This window comes from Melospiza melodia, chromosome 1 (assembly GCF_035770615.1).
Source record: "Melospiza melodia melodia isolate bMelMel2 chromosome 1, bMelMel2.pri, whole genome shotgun sequence".
Classification (NCBI taxonomy): Eukaryota; Metazoa; Chordata; class Aves; order Passeriformes; family Passerellidae; genus Melospiza; species Melospiza melodia.
Genome location: NC_086194.1, coordinates 142,059,262 through 142,076,611, shown reverse-complemented (window position 1 = coordinate 142,076,611; position 17,350 = coordinate 142,059,262). Strand labels below are relative to the sequence as shown.

The window sequence follows — 17,350 nt, the reverse complement described above, 5'->3', positions numbered from 1 at the left end:
AGAGGGGTGAACCTGAGCCACTTGCATAGACAAAAGCCCTCTGTTTTGGGGAGATTTTTGTGCTTAGTGAGGGAGGTGGGAAAATTTGCTGATGTGTAGAGAGATCTGCAGGAAACAGAAGACCTTCAACAGCGTAATTTCTTCAAGAAATCAAGGTAACAGAACCTGTCTTTTGGAGAGATTCTTAAGTTTAAAGCTGAAGAGATTTTCCTGTGGAAAGGCTAAATGAGCCTTTAGATCTCTTGCATTTCATTTGATGAAAGCAAACACCCCAGGAGGCAAAAGCTATTTAACCTACAACTAGCTTTTTATTTCTGATTATGTAAGGGATCCATTTTTCATGTAGTTAAAACAAGTATTTCTCCTTTCTGCTTTGGTGTTTTAATTCAATAGATTTTCAGGAAAGACATTTTCAATACGACTAAACTTTCATCATGACAGTAACTGTGATGTACAGTGTCATTCAAGTATGTGCTTATTTTTGAGTTCCTTCACTTAGACTGGGATAAGCTTGCCCAGAAGCTCAGAAACTGAATAAAGATTTCTGTTCATCAAAGCAAAGATTTCTGCTGATTTGGGGGAAATGCCTGTCCCACACTGCTTGAAGGGTGCTATGTGATTGAGTTATTAAAGATGGAATCACCATGCTGTAGCCAAAAGGGGGATGTTAAAAATGAATGACAGTCCTGCCTGAAATGAGAATACAACTACACATGCAGCCTTAATATTCTTCTAGCAGTGCTTGGAGTTTTTTGCATAAAATTTCTTGCAGCAGGAACTTCTGGTTGCTTGACAGATTCAAACTGACAGTCTACAGGTGAAAACCTTTCTGCCACGTTACAAGTTGTTTGAGTCATTCGGGACCATGGCGACAAGGACACATTATGTGCAGGCACTCACCTTATCAGGGCCAAGCTGCAAAAATCCTCCTAAAAATGCCTTAATTGGCTTAAGAAAGTTTGTGCCATGCTTAAGAATGTGTAGAATTTGATTCTATGCAGAGGGCTCCCTTCCATGTTTGATTGTTCATTTTTTATTCAGCAAGAAAATATCCTGTCAGTTGTCAGCAAGGATCAGCTCTCCAGTGCTGTAATTCTGAGAGCAGTTGTTGATTTTACAAAAAGAGGAGCTAACTTGCAGCCAGTCCCCTCCTTTTATTCTGGGCTGGATGCAACTTTGGAAGTGTTATTAAGAATTTAAATCATAAACAGAGTGTATTCAATTTCTTTCCTGAGCATTTAGGTATTTATCTTACCTGTTTGAAGTCACAGATTATCTTCCCCCCACCCCCCACCAACAGAAATGAATATAGCAAAACTAATATAAAGCACGCAGGTAAAATTGTGCAGTTTCCTTTTATGTGCATCAAGGCAAATCACCCAGGCCCAGCAAGAGACACCAGATAGAAAGATTTCCATCTGACTACAGTGCACACTAGGACAACGTACCTCAAAATATATTGCTTTTTTCCTTAGGTTCTCGGCCTTCTGATAGAATCTAAAAATAGAGAATATCACTGAAAGACTCAGTGATTTGGTCTAAAGATTGCACCAATGTGCTTGTTGTGTTATGACCTTTTTGATAACACAGCCACATTCTTTATTGTGGTGAAAAATGAGGTAGTTTAATTTGCCTACCATCTTATATTTCCCAGAAATGTGATCATTGTGATATCCCTTAGAAACATGCTAGACCACTGCAAAAAAACCAGCTGAATTTTATGGCAAACACACGTGGCATCAAACTAAACATCCAAACAAGGCATATGGTCAAGACCAATCAGAGTTAGGAATCTGGCTTTGTTTCTACCTCAGTAGTCCAGCAAAATCCTTAGGTTATGGCACATGCTCTGCTGTGTCATGCTATGTGCTTTCCGGACTTTTAATTCCTTAAAATACAAATTACAGTGGAAATTGCATTGGAAAACAAGAATTGTTGCAGTCTGCCATGCTCTGCACAAAGTTATCTTGCATGGCACAGAACCAGTCCCCCATTGTGCAGGATTTGTGGGCTGCTCTTTGGAGAGGCCAAACAATCTTCACTGCAGAATTAAGGGATTCCAGGTCACTCTCTTGGTGTTAGATGCTTAGTAGGTGCTCTGGATCTGGCTATGATTCACATTTCAGAGAACCCTTAAATATTATTTTACTAATTTCATAAATATTTATATGGTATGCAGCAGGGAAGCAACAGTCCTGATTACAAGCTACTCACAGGAGGCACCACTGCAATCCAAGTGCTAAAAAAACAGATTGTTTTAATTGTAATTGATTAGTACCTCGAGATTATGGAGAATATTAGCACTAGTCACAGAATTATAGTGTCTTAGTCATCCTTGTATTGACAGAATATTTGAAACAAGTCATCTCCTTCAAATAAACCTAATATCAATGCTTGCCTTATGGATATTGTGGTGTTTGTGGATCAATATTTCAAACACTTTGCATTTGAATGCATATTTTAGGTAACTGTTTATACCACATGTACTCTTTTCCTTCTTTACTGCTGTGTTTCCAAAACTGAAATTATATTTATAATTTTATTCCGCATTTCCTCACAGAACTTTGTGGGGTTTGGGTGAAGAAGTAGGGCTATCACAGCAATTGATGGTACCTGTTAAAGAAGAGACAGTAAGACAGTGAGCAGCCGTGATTCCACTCCCATCACAGCAGTGACAGTGGCTGTGGACTCTGCACAGGGCTGTCCCTCCAGCAGGCCAGGAGAAGACACTTCCTTCTGTGTTGCTCCCCATTCTGCTCCCAGACATCCCAGCTTAGCATCTTGAACAAAGTAACTTTTGCATAAAATATTTGCTGTAGAACCAATACCAATCTGGAAGGAAACACCACTTCTTTATTTTATCACAGACCTCTCACCTACACTTAAATAAAATAGTTTGCATTGTGACTGCAACTAAGGTTGGGATATATAAAATGATACATTGCTGAATATGTCCAACTCACAGCTTCAAGGAGATTTGGAGACACTCAACACCTCTAGCAGAATTTATCAGAGGTTGGCACATCAAGTCCAGAATGCCATTAAAACATGCTTTAGCTTTGGATCCACACTTAAGTGGTCAGATAGTTGGATGAGATGATCACTGAGGTCCTTTCCAACCGAAACATTTTATTTCAATCAAATTTTGGTTACTCTATCCATATACTCCTAAAGGTGCCCATGGAGGAGGCATATCAGTCTGTCTAGCAGTTCTATTTTCTGGAGCATTTACCTTCTATAAAACTAGAAGTACTAAAAGAAAATTATAATTTACGAAGTCGAAATGCATGGTTTGATCTACTCCCCTGACAACTTGCTTCCTGTTGTACTCTTCACAAAATTGTATTGTTGCCATCAATTCCAGAAAAAGGGATATAAAGTCATTTAGAAGTGAGGTGTACATCTGTGCCCAAAAGGACAGCTCAGGTTGTCAAGTAGATGCTAACATGAGTACAACCATCACAGCTCAAGTGCTGGCTTATCAGCAAAACCACAGTGATTTTGTGACACAATAATCTTTGCTTGAATAATAACTATTTGTCAAAAAACAAAAGCAGAAAAATATTTCTTATTTGCTGAGATGTCTCAGATTTAAAGGAATTGAAACCTCCTTTTTTAAAAATTATTTGGTCAAAATAAATACACAACATTCTGCAATAATCAAAATTATTTCTTTCCTACAATCGCTTTTTTCCCCTACTACTCATCTGACAATACTGTTTCTTTGTTTTAATATTTTAAGTTGTTCTAGATAATATATTACTTTAGATTATTTTTAGGATCATTTTCCCTTCTTAATTAGAATATCAAAACCACAAAAACTTTCACAGGTTAGAGAAACTGTACAATTAGCAGTCAGAATCACTGGAATTAAGCTTGGAGAATCAGAAAGGAATACTCCTGCTGACAGTGTGTTTTCTGACAGCCATCTGTGAAAATTTCATCAATAATGTTCATTGTTCTGTCTATGTTACATCTGTGTCATAAAAGTGTCTTTAATGCTTTAAAGACACTGGGAAAATTCCACTACATGCAATATCCACTGACATGGAGCGCACCACTTCAGTGTGGTACATGATTAGAAAAGATAACTACCAGTCTGTTCAGCTAATATTCAGATGTGAAATGAAGTCATATCACTCTAAAACAGGGTCAAATTAATTCACAGTCATAGTCAACAATTGTTCACTCTGATATGCACGATGATTTTATTATTTCCTCCTTTAGGCATCTGGTAAGTGAAGGACTGATATTTCAACTCTATTGCTTTCAGAGGACTAAAGCTATTACTTTGTCTTTTGTGTTTATTTATTGTATGACATTTCTTTTGGGTTTTTTTGTGGTTTTGGGGTTTTTTTTAGTTTATATTACTGAAATTGTAAAACTGCGCTGGAACGCTAAAAATATAAAAATTGTGGCTAATACAGTGAAAAGTCTAAATGGAATGTGACTGAACAGAATGTATTTAAGAAGTAAACCAACCTCATAATCACCATGGAGGTACTTCAGCAGAGATGCCAAACTTCTCAGAGAACCAAACACTAAGTGGATGTGTGCAGTTGGCAGAAGTTACAAGTTAAGAAAAAAATACAATCTACTCTGTAGTTCTCAAAGGTTTTGTGCAGTACAGGGAAATGAACAGACAGAAATCTTAGTACTTAGTACAGAAATACTTAGTACAGTGACTGTTCCCTCCTGTGAGCAAACAGCCAGTCTCACTGTTGAAAGTTTTGCTGTTAGTTTGTCAGCAAAAATTATTTTAGCAAGAACTTTGAATTTAAAAACACAATACTCATAGCTAAGACAGCCTTTTAAGCTAAAGTTCAAGGAAAAAATATGTTGCGGGTTTTTGTTTTGTTTGTTTTTTCCCATGCAGAATCTTTGGGAAGTTGTTATACCTGGCCAAATATTAGCATATATATATATATATGCATGTATATAAAATACATGTATTTTATATATATATATTTCTCTTTTTGCCAGTAGTAAAATATATCTTGAAGAAAAGAGGTTATGGACATACCCAACTACTGCAGCCAAGGGATCTACAGGGGTGCCTGGGATCCACAACACAAGTACGTGTGCACAGTGCCTATTATCCAAGATTTCCAAAGTCCAGTAATTTCAACTGACAAAGAAGACTTTCCAAATTTCCTTTCTCCTGTCCTCTCTCCCCTAAGCTCTGCAGGCAGGAACCCCCTCCCTTCCCTCCCTCCTTCCTCTCTCTCCCCATTAGAAATGTCACTACCCCATCTGCTGCCCTGAACCCACTCGTGCTGGCAGGGACTCGCGGGCAGAACGAAAGAGCTGAAGTCATTCAGCAAAATGTGCTACACAGACCCTTCCAAGGCAATTGCTAGCACTTTCCACCAAGGAAAAATGTTGTGCAGAAGGGATTTATGCTGCTATGGTTCTCCTTTGATGCCTGTAAGACAGATCAAGACACATCTGTTGCATCATTAAATCCAACTCGTTCTTGCTGCAGGGACCATGTAGTTTATTTGTTCCAAGCGTTTGTGCTTTGTGTCATCCAAGCTAAGTGGTGACCAAGGGAATTGCTTCCCTGAACACAAGAGATGCTGCTGAAATACCTGATTTACACGGAATTCTCTTTGTGCATCTATCTCAAATGATGTTACAAATTCAGCCAGCAAATGTACATGTTATTGTGGTCAGCAGACTTTCACTCACTTGAAATTATGAATACTTTATGGCTTTTATCAAATAAAACTGTAATAACACATCTCAAAATGTGCAGTCTTTTTGGAAACCACATTGTACAGGAACTGCTTCTTCTCATAATTACATATTTGGCAACAGAGGGTGAGGGGGTGAAGAAAAGCTCTTTTCCCATCTGCAGAAAATCCTGACAGCCTCTTGAAAACAACAGTAATGAGGGAGAGAAAAAGAGGTATTTGTGAAGGCTTTAGATATTAATTTCACACAAATATGCCAAACACAAAACCTTCCTTGATTTTTTTTTTGTTTGCACGGGAGGAGGCTTTGCATATTTCACTGGAACTCCTGGCAAAATACAAGGATCTCAGGGCATGTAGCTCTCACAGAATATTTTAAGAAAGAAAATCTTAGTTGGTGTTTTATTTCACAGTATTCACACCATTCCAACTCTAGACAGAGGCAGAAAATGAAGAAGCAAAAAATGGATCTAAGTTTACTGGACCAATAAAGTGAAGAAAAGGGAAACATTCAGATTAGTCTTCATAGAGCCTAAGTAGCTCACTTCATCCTAAGGAAACTCCTCTTTGCTATGGAGCCCTGAATATGGGCTCAGGGAAGTTTGGAAAGGAAATAAGTGATAACTGCTGTCAGCTCTGGACAGCAGCAGAAGGAAGAAAGGAAAACCTTTAAAGAACTCTGTCCCATGAACCAGATATGAAGAGCAAAGCTTTGCCTTCAGCTCAGCCCTTCACCCTACAGTATCACAGCAATTTCAGGGTAAGCTGTTTGCATGATCTGACACTTTACAAAATCTGTATCCTCTTGTCCAGGGGAGAATGTGGTGTGGCAGTCACCAGCATTGGAATAAGTGGAAATTTCCAGTCATAGAAGGAGAAAACTTGAGGCCTTTGAAAAGTCTTTGCTTTACAAAGTGTGGCTCCTGCACTCTGCCTTGCTGTCCTATCTGCTGGCATGTACAATTATAACCCTTCAGCTGAAGATCTACATTAAAAAAGTCTGCAAGGCAAGATACTGAGTGCATATGTTTATCTGTAAAGGTCTCTATTCAGAGACAGAATTTCTATTTATACCTTTACATGTACTGTAAATTTTCTGTAATATCCATAAAGCATTAGAACATGCTTATGTAAAATAGAGCACATGAATGTCTTTGATCTCCAGAAGTGTTAATCTCTCTTACTTGTGTTACTTGCTGCTTAATAAATAAAATATTTCTTTTAACACCCCAAATAATTCAGGCCAAAAAAAAACCTCAGGACACCTTGTTACTGAAGATGATTTTGAGACTTTTGGTTGCTGGATGCCATGAAATGTATACACAGGGACATGATAAGGTAAGACTGTTCCTTAGGTCAATACTTTGAAACAGACACTATTTGAAATAAAAGTAAGTATTGCTTGTCATGCTCTCAGGCTGTGTTTTGATTGGTATTTCAGGTTAGGAATAAATTGACCACAACTGTAGTAAATCAGCTCAAACATAAGCAGAACATGCTGCAAAATCCTCCATCTTGGACTACTCCTGGAATGGTCTGTGGACCAAGTGAAAGCACAGATGCTTTGCCACCATCACTTATATGTAATCATGGCTTCTTATATTCAGTCATTCTGCAGTTCTACTTCTGTTTTTATTGACTCTTAATCATTTTGCTTTATTTAGCCAAACTACCTATGATTAAAACCAAGTTTTAAATGGAATATCTACAAACTTGGGTGTGGAGTTTTTCCTTGAGTTTTGTGATACCAAGTTTGAAAAACATCTTTCTTTCTGTATAAAGTGAGGTTAAAAGCTTCACTTCTTCTAATTTGCATGATTGGTATTTAACAGTCTGAAAGAGGTTGGTTTGTTCTGGCTTTTAATTTTTTCCAGGCATTTGGAAGCAATCTGCTAGACAGCATGAACTAGTAGCCAGCTCAATGTGCAGCTTCAACAGTGTCCTGTTAGTTGGGGAAAAGTCTCTGAACTCACTAAATTCACCAGCCCTGCTGTCTGAAAGCTGAGGATGGAAACAGGACAGCACTTTTCCTGAGGACCAGATCTCATACTCCACCAAAGCCTGACTGAAGGTCTGGGGTGCAGAGGAGCAACAGAGAGGGCAGGGGGGTACTCAGTGTCAGCTGCCCAAGGGGTAAAAGCTACAGGAAAACTTTGGAAATACCTTGGAGCAATAACTGAGGAATAGATCAACCTGTTGTGTGACACCACCTCCTGCTTCTGAAGGACACAGTTTGTGTAGCCTCTGCCCCTCGGACTCTGAGCAAGAACTAAAAACATTCTAAGGGATTGCAGCTGCAGCCCTGGATGGCGAAATTCAGCTGTACTGTATCAGTGTAGCTGGAAAAAAAAAGTGTTCCGCTTTGGATTTTATCCACATCAGCTACTACCACATAACAAATTATTACTCCTCTGTTTCAGCTTGGTGTAAACAGTGCAGAAAAAGATGAAACGTCTGAAGAAACATCAGAAAATAACAGGAGAGAAAAAAATCTCTTAAATTGATTGTACTAACAAGTTTTATTGTTACAAAAAAAGAAAAAAAACTCAAACAAACCAAAAAAACACCCCCCACCACCTCACAGCAGGGTTCCCAAATTCAATTGCTGTGTTGCTTTAAATTGAATACTGATGAACTTCTGATTCTGGCACTTGAAAACTTCAAAACTTCTTGATTACTTTAGCTCAGCCTGAAACACTCAACTTTATTGTAACTCAAGGCACAGCACCAAAATGCAGGACCAGCCTGCCATCCAGTCAGGGTAATTCCATGGATTAATCAGGATGCCTGATTCCCGGAAATTTTGGGCACATTGGCTGAGCAACTGATTATGGCTGTGCTACAAATGAGAAAGACTATATTTTAGAGCTTCCCAGACAGCACATGATGTGTTCTGCTTCAGGAAGTTCAGTGTGCATATTACTTCACAGCTTGGATCACAGTTGCTCACAGAAGTGACTTCCATATTCTGGAATTATTTGAGAAGTTTGTTGCACTCAGAAAGCATCTTATTTCACTATCATGGTGACATTCAAGCATATGAGCATATTATTCTCAGAATCATCAGAGAATCCTTGCACAACAATACTATAATTGCCCTAAAACAAGGAAGAAAAAAAAAAAAGAAAATTAGTCCACAATACTGCCTGCTCTGGGACTGTTGGAGGCCCATGAGGTAAGGGGGATGGTGGAGATTTTGGACCAGTAGGAGTTCCTTAGTGATATTTTTAGGGATTAATAGTCTTGATAAGGGTCTTGGAAAAGCTCAGACAACTGATGAGGCAGTTGTTGGATGAGAATGGCTTAACCTGAGGACTGGTGCTGCCCCTGGTTTAACAGCAGAGCGCTGCTTTTACTTTTTGGATACTGTTATCCCATTTCAAATATTTGAAAATGGTTTCATGGAGTAAAAGAGCAGCATCTGAAGAAAATGTAAAATAAAGAATGAAACGGGCAGAAGGAATATGAATGGATTTACTCAAACAGGTAAAAGGAAAGAGAATAATTTACCAAACAAAATTAAATAATTAAGGTGACATTAACCAATTACTTTGGTCTTTTCTTTTATAAAATAAAGGAAGAAAGAGGAATAATAACCTTAGAACATCTAGCATTTCAGAGATGCTACCATTTTATTGTCATCGATTCTATCATAAGGAAGTTTTCTGACATTTCCTCTTCTGTTTTCTACAGTTTGACTGAACATCTTTCTTCAGAAAAAAGTATACCTGTAAGTATGTGATTTTACTATTATATAAAGTATTGAAAAGTACCTTTGGAAATTCTAATCTTGAGCCTTTAATGTCAAATGCTGATTCAAGTGTTTCTGAAAAACAGAGATAATTATAATACAAAGAGTTACTTAACCATAAAGCCATCAATCAGACTGCCTAAATAATTTCAAAGCAATATGGAATATCTCTGAGCAGCAGTTGCCAATGTCACTTACTTTTTCACTGATCAAGCCCTCATCTGGTTCTTCTCTCAGAGCTCTTACTTTTTGTTGAAACCACATCAGAAAATAGAAATTAACCACAGTGCTCCTGCAACATCTCCTCCAGACAAATCCTACTGTGATAACTCCAGTAATTTAACTTGTAATAGTAGTTCACTTGAATGGTAACTGAAGAGAGCTAATACTGATTCTTAAAGAAAGGAAAACAGACTGTATTTTGATATCCTTACAGGTCTTTTTGGCCTTTAGTCTGACATCCTGCCTGGATTCTCTGAATCTGAGCATGTATTGTGTTAATATTTGTTAGCGCCTACTGAAGGATTCACTCTTCTCTATTGGAAAAAAAAAAAAAATCATCATCCTACATAGGTGTATAAAATCCCTTGAAAAATCCATCCAAACACATATCTAAATAAACTTTGTTCTGGATATTAGTAGTGCCCACAGTGCCTGTCAAATTTCCTGTTCAGTCCAGTCAAATGCAATCTTTCCATGTCATTTTAGAGATGTTCAGAATAAGTGTCATCATCAGATGAAGGATATTAGTAATCCTCATTTATGGAGATGGAAACTGCGGTACAAGGATGTTAAAATAAAGAATTTGGATATTTTCTACTTCACTGGAATTCTGGCACTGGAGAATTGCCTGCTCTGAGGTCTGCTGCCTGACAAGCAAGGTCTAGATTGTGGGGACAAAACTGTATTTGCAGGGGTTGATTGCACAGTGTATTTTCACACCAACCTCCTTTCAGCGTTCCGCACAGTGAGTATTCATCGTCAGCTCCGCTGCAGAGGAGCTCCTTCCAGAGGAGTGCTTTGGCACCATCATACCAGACATTGAAAACAATCTTCAAAAAGTGAATGTCACTTCCTAATGAAAACATGGCAAGTAAGAAAATGGTAACTGATGGAGAGGAAAAGTGTATATGGAGACATGCTGTTTAGATAAAAACTAGATTTAGCCAAAATACTGTATTTTTGTAAGACTTCCCCAAAATTAAAAAGGTATGTGTCTTGAAAACTTCTACTTCCAGAAGAAAAAGGAAAAAAATCTATTGTTGTTTTCAACAACAACAAAAAATTAGTCTTAAAAAATATTTGGTAGAGAAATTTCAAAGTCTGTTTTAATTTCTTCAGTAAAAGAAACAGAGTTCATTCAGCTCCACAGCTACCCTAAACATGTGCTCAAATGAATACCTTAGTTTTAAGCAGGTGTTGCAAATGTCACAGACATCTTTTCATTAAAATCCTTTCATTAGGATTTTTCCTGCTGAAGCTGAGAAGTTTCAGCAACAAAATGTAAACAATGGTTATCTGCTGCTGTGGAATGCAACAGGTGGATCCGTGATTGGTCTCCTGTGGATGTTTGGATTTCCTGACCACTCACGGCAGAGCTGGGTCTTCCTCTCTGCTGAGACACAGACCTTTGTTATTCATTCCTTTGCTATTCTTAGCTTAGCTAGCCTTCTGAGAACTTTTCCTTCTATTCCTTTTAGTATAGTCATAATGTAGTATATATATCACAAAATAATAAATCAAGCCATCTGAACATGAGGTCAACATTCTCGCCTCTCTCTCACGCTGAAGACCCTTGTGACCACTGTCACATTGCAAAGAAACTATCATGAATGCATCATAAAAATGTCTTTCAAGAGAAGTAAACCTAATGCAGAAGGGGAAGTTTATGATACAACCAGATCCTAAACATTTCATTAGCTGAGCTTGCTGCCTTAAAGGTGGGTTTAAAGATCACAGTTAGGTTTGCACACAAAATGCAGTACCATTCCCAGCTTCTGGAACATGCATATTCTTCATAGAAGTCCTGCCATAGCTGGATGGCCTGATGATACTCTCTCTCCTTTAAAAGACCTGGATCTTGTCCAGGCCAGAAGACCAAAATGCACCTACACCTAAACTGCCACAGATTTGCATTTATAGTGACAGTCTGTGCACACGGCTCTGGTAACTTCTCCAAGTAAAACTCAAACACATTTCACAAATCATCATTTCTGTCCATCACTGTAGTTTATCTGTTCCATTTTTAATCCCAGAAACCAATTTCCTAAATCACATGGCATTTAGGATGAAGTGTCAGTCTTTCAGTTGTATTTCATTTTCAGCATTTCCAGAATACAATTGTCTAGTTCAGAGACACTCACTTGGAATCCAGGTAAGAGCAGCCTTCCAGACAGGTTTGTTCCTTGTGCTGCAAGGTGTCAGATTAAACATGAAAGAATGAGCTGTAGAATCTACAGGAAAAAAAATTCATTTCACATTGATAGCGTGAATAGGTTTCTCCATAAAATAATAAGAATATACAGTTATACAAAAGCCACATACATATTTTTAAATGTATTTAAGTTATATGCCATAAAATTGCTCAATAGAATATATGTGGTAAATATTAAATATGTTTTTAAAATTATACTATTAATTATTTTTACATTTAAAGGGCAAAACCAGTATCATATTTCTTTAAGTAAAGAGAAGTAAATTTTTGGTTGATGATATTTTGCACACATAAAACCAGAGACAAAAGTACCTTTATTTCTCTTTTGAAGATAGAAAACCTTTTTACTAGCACTAAACCAGCATGGTCTTCTACTGAAAATATCCCTACTTATGCTAATCATGCTGACAAGAGCTAAAAATATTTTTAATGCATCAGCAAATTTTCCAGGTAATGTAAATGAACCTTTAAGTAGATTTGCTCTGTGACTTACCCACCTTGCATTTTTAAAATACACAAAATATCAGCCCATGACACAGACAGGGCAAGGAGGGACACACCATGCTGTCTCAGAACCTGATTGGTACTGCAGCCTGACAAAATACGACATTCCCTCTTCTTTTTCACATACTTCAAGCTTGTCATTGTAACATACTGGTTAACTCTATAGGTATAATTTATACAACAGAGTGCTTGCAAAACTAGTTTAAATCCATTATCTTATAATATTTTCTAAACAAAAACATGCCTACTTTACTTGAGAATAAAATTCTCTCTCTCCAAGCTGCTGGAACCAGCCTTATGGTAAGATTTATGCCTGTGAAGTAAAATTCTTATAACAGAGTGATTAATAATAGAAATATACTTCTTGTTCTTTTTCTGTATTTCTCAAAGAAACAGAGAAAGAAAAAAAAGCAAATTTAAAAGAAAACTCACAATCCCTCAGACTACAGTAATTATTCCAGAAATTTAACAAAAGGATTACTTAGTCTTTTACTTACCACAAAAGGTATACGACATTTCAAGATCTGCTGATGTACAAATGAATTCACTGACTCCAGGGGTAAATAAGATGAAAAAAAGGAGTCCAAACATAGCTACTTTTTTTGCTCAGTATCTGATGGTATAAAACTTCACTTGGGAGAAAGAGGAAGAAAATTCAGCACAGTCATCATCAGTCACATGTCTTCGGGGAAAGCTCTGCTATTTATCAAATTCTCTGCAATCTTTGTTAATTCTGCTGCAGCACTGTCAGTTATCATCACAATAAATTCTGTTAAGAAAAAGAATTTCTGCTTTTGTTGTTACATTTTCCCCAGACAGTGCAGCTGAAACCAAGAGTGAAAAATTAAAGAGAAAACTGTGTGAAATGGGGAGGTGGAATGACATTATGACTACCAGAAGCACGTAATGAGCAAGTTTAGTTGAGTCATCAGGGGTAAGATTTTTAAAGGCATAATTTCAAACACAGTTTCCTGCACATATTCAAGAAGAGAAAAATCCACAACTGATGAAAACCAAGTCCATTCTTTTATTTTTATGGTAGCCAGTACCTCTCACTGGTTTTCATGTGAGCTTCTTACAAAGCTCACCATGCTTTAAGAATACACCAGACATCTGAAGGAATGTAATTAGATGATGTATTTCAAATGGAGCTGAATGCAACCATCTGATGTTATGATGTGCACAAAAACCATGACTGATTGTGCCCAGAAATGGGGGAAATTCCTAGATTAATTAAGGAAAGGGAAAATTGAATTAAAGGTGCCTGAAAGTACCAAATAAGTAACTACTCCATGAAATCATTTACAAAATAAGACAAAAATTTGAAAATTTAATGCCGCTAGAGAATTCCCTTCAGTATTTCAAAATCTTTCTATAGACCACAAGAAGAGTCCCACTGGCCTGACAGAGTTCAAAATTTTAAGAAATTTTCAGTATTTGGCTTTTAAGTGGGAATTCAAAATTATATCACTTTCCTGACAGGTCTCCAGAGTTCATACATCAGACATTTTTGCTCTTGTTTAACAGGATGCTATAAAACATCCTTGTGATCATAGCAATAACACAGTTCTGTTTCAAGATGGACAAATTTTGCTTAAAAATACTAAGACACGCAGTGAAATTGAAATAAATAAGGAAGGCTGTAATAGTTGGAAAAAAGAAATGCAGTAGTGAGACAGTAACAAAGGAGCTGTGAAAGAGCTATGAAAGAAGAGCTACCTTTTGCACATACAGCCAAAAAATATTCCTTTCAGCCACAAAGCCATGACCAGCAGTGTGAAGGAGTTTAATGTGTGAGAAGCCAAGCCAGGCTGTCTGCTGAGTCTTCTGTCAGTCCAACAAGTCCCAGGTCAGTTTAAAGCAGGCAGGGGGTGGCAGTGACCATACTCCACTGACATACAAGATTTCCAAGCTGAACTCGGGTCCCTCTGTGGCCAGACTTGGTCTGGCTTTGCTGCTCAATGCGTTGGGTGGCTGACGCAGTCATGGGCAGAGTGGAAAGAGCACTGCAGATTGACAAGATTTTACATAAAGCTCTCTTAACATGAAAGAAGACAAACTCTCTGCTGAATTGACTTTCTAGACCTGGTTCAGGCATGGGTGTTTTTTTCAGATACTTGCTGCAGAAAAGTTATAGATGAGGAATGAGTCCCCCCTGGTGGCTCAGACAGACAGACACATGCAGAAACCTCCTGCTCCTTCCTTATTGCACTTTTATTGCACAAGACTATTCAAATGCTTTAAAAACTCAGTGCAAGAAAGCTCAATTTTAAAGTATCTGGCTGGCTAAATTGGAAAATGGGAACAATAATTATTACTGGTATCATAGCTAAAATATCCTTTATGACCATGATTATAAAGCCTACAACCTTGACCGCTGTGTTTGGTCAAACTGTCATTAAATCAAAATAACCTTAATTATTTTTAAATGCTTTCAGAAAATTCTGTTTTAGATGCTTGTGGCATTTCATGCCAATATAAATGCTGTTCATAGAAGTGATGTCTTGTGATGATCACTAAAGTCCCAAACCAGTGCACTAATAGTGTGAAGAGTCTGTTCTGTTCCTTTCAAGCCAGTATGAGGATCACTACAGATTATAAAGTTCTATACACTTTAATTTTACTAAATCTTTTTTCTTTACTATAATCTTTTTCTTATATATTCCAACCCAGAAAGAAGGCAAAAAGGAAGTGGAAAGAGCTACACAATAATGTTACTTCACTGAGGTTTTGTCAGTGAAATACTTCATTTATTTCAAAATCCTTTGCAAGTAAGGATCTGTAGGAACCAGCTCTCATGTCCAATTAACAGTACATAAATTCAAGTCTAAAGAATTTAGAACTTCACACCTATGACTTTTAATTTTGCTACATCTGAGATATTGAGAACAGAAGTTTATTCCAAGGTTCCTCTCTGATTTGTGGTTAAAATCCTTAAAATAATTCATGATATTTTTATCTTCTTTCCCAATGCATCCAAGAAGTGCTTAACTTCCTTTATGATTGCTTTTCAAAATAATCACTTTGTATTTGGATTGTTGGCTGCAGATCAGTACATTGACCAGATGAGCACTTATAAGACATTAAAATTCCCTCTGGAAAGATTTATAATATGCATGATCGTAATATCCCATCACAGAAAAATAAATAATAGTACACCAGTATACCAGGGGAAAGTACTCAATTTCAGAGTGTTAGACAGAATTAAAGATTATATCCTACCTTTTGCCATGTAACAAAATTTCACTTTAATGGAAAACTCTTTTAAGACATTAACCACATTTATTAAATACAGAAAGAGGCAATAATAATTTTCTTTGTAGGACCATTTGTGAGTTTTTGAAGTAAATAGTTTTTCACCTGGAAGCAGACATTTATTCCTACTGATTCTGGGTTTAGGGTTGATGTTGGAGGCACCTTAACATAAAAGGGACCTATATAAGGCATAAGACTGCATTCACAAAATAAAAATTCACTCAACTATCAGCATGAAGAATAGAAAACTGTGGACTCTTCTCAAATCCCCTCACCCTATCTTTGACAATGTTTATAGTGGAAGTAGAAAGTCATGCCCAGGGATACAATAAAGAGGTAGAGGATTAATTTCCTCTACAGGCAACTGATTAAATGCTGGAGAGTGCCATAGGAGTACAAACCAAGAACAGGTTACTGGAACATATCCAGTGGTGCATTGGTAGCATTTGAGTAAGAAACAAGAGTTTTTGAAATATAGAAAAAGTGCTGTGCATTATGCTGAATAATGTTAAATGCTGTATGAACTTTGGCTTAGTGTTTTGATTTGAATATGTCCCATTAAACCACTGGAGACTATTAAAATGTAGCAAACACATACCAGGTGGTATGGCTTTCCTGTGCAAACTATTATGTTGGAAATAACTCCCTGCCTCTTGCCAGTAGCCTTACGGTTTATTCTCTGCAGGCCAAGTTTAGGACTAAAACTTACACTTGTACCCTGAAGTATTCATTAAACTATTAAAATTGCCAAAAAGAAGAGAGATAAGAGGATGAAGGGATAAGAAAGGGAGATATCCTACCTGAGGCTCACAGTATGCACACCACAGCAACACTTTCCATCCTGGAATTCTAGAAAGGGAGACAGCTGGACATATTTTGCGGCTGTTTGCTCTTGTTCTCTGCTATTCCCTGCTTAAAATAGCTGCTTGCTGAGGTCTGTGTAGCTCTGGGATAATCTTATTATAGTGGATCCATCTCACAGCTAAGCACACTTGTCCCATTTCTCATGCAGGCTGCAGCAGGCTATGCTGTACACTGGGGAATGAAGAAATCCATGGTATGAGACGTGAAGAAATCTGTGGTATGGCCACAGAACTCCACAGCAACCAAATTACAGCAGTTTACCAAGTTTCCACCCTATTAAGTTATGTTGAGCAGTTGTAATAATTCATGTCTGCTCTTAATTTTTACAGCACAAAGAGACTTTAATGAAGTTTCCATCACCTAAATCAAACCCTCATGGTTCCATGAAAAAATTTACAGATTTTCTTCATCTTTCCCAATATGATGACTTTGGTATGTAATAAAGCAAGCTGCAGTCAAATTAGTTAACTTTTAATTCTACAGTGTGGTTAAGAGCATGAAGTAACCTTACAGCTTTAAACATTTCCCTCTGAAGTACCAAAAAGGGATAATTTCCTCATCAAGAACTTTTACATTTGCACCAAAAAAAAAAAAAAAAAAAAAAAAAAAAAAAAAAAGAGGGTTGTAGGACAATTTAATTTAAAAAATAACTTTAAAATATGAAAAGGAACTTTGTACTTTAGAATTAAGAAAGATAGGGACTAATGAATAATAATGTGGACAAGGCCAAAAATTTGAGAAAGGGAGAGGGCCACCAGCAAGAAAATAGCACATAGCAAAAGTCTGAAAAGAAAAATTTGCATATATCCTGACTATTATTCAAAGGGAAAAGATAAAAAAGCAGTC

At 37.2% G+C, this 17,350-nt stretch overlaps 1 protein-coding gene across 2 annotated transcripts; it reads right to left on the bottom strand.

Moving 5' to 3' along the window:
* Positions 1 to 8,233: 8,233 nt before the first annotated feature.
* Positions 8,234 to 17,103, bottom strand: LY96 (lymphocyte antigen 96). Of its 2 annotated transcripts, XM_063170461.1 has the most exons (7): positions 16,441 to 17,103; positions 14,105 to 14,391; positions 12,883 to 13,017; positions 11,811 to 11,900; positions 10,394 to 10,522; positions 9,470 to 9,522; positions 8,234 to 8,794 (listed from the first exon to the last, which is right to left on the bottom strand). In XM_063170461.1, exons 3-7 carry the CDS (start codon positions 12,974 to 12,976, stop codon positions 8,705 to 8,707), a joined length of 456 nt encoding a protein of 151 aa, XP_063026531.1. In that variant the 5' UTR covers positions 12,977 to 13,017; positions 14,105 to 14,391; positions 16,441 to 17,103; the 3' UTR covers positions 8,234 to 8,704. The 2 variants fall into 2 exon arrangements, with proteins under 2 accessions (XP_063026531.1, XP_063026520.1); XM_063170450.1 differs by lacking the exon at positions 16,441 to 17,103 and having other exon boundaries at positions 12,883 to 15,003.
* Between the last annotated feature and the right edge of the window lie 247 nt (positions 17,104 to 17,350).

Bases quoted from the DNA above. Each gene is read 5' to 3' on its own strand.
- LY96 (XM_063170461.1), bottom strand. From the start codon at position 12,976: ATGTTTGGACTCCTTTTTTTCATCTTATTTACCCCTGGAGTCAGTGAA. The intron at 11,901-12,882 runs GTAAGTAAAAGA...TTTTTCCTGTAG, and splicing joins AATGTCGTATACCTTTTGTG to ATTCTACAGCTCATTCTTTC. The intron at 10,523-11,810 runs GTGAGTGTCTCT...TGTTTTCATTAG, and splicing joins TGCTCTTACCTGGATTCCAA to GAAGTGACATTCACTTTTTG.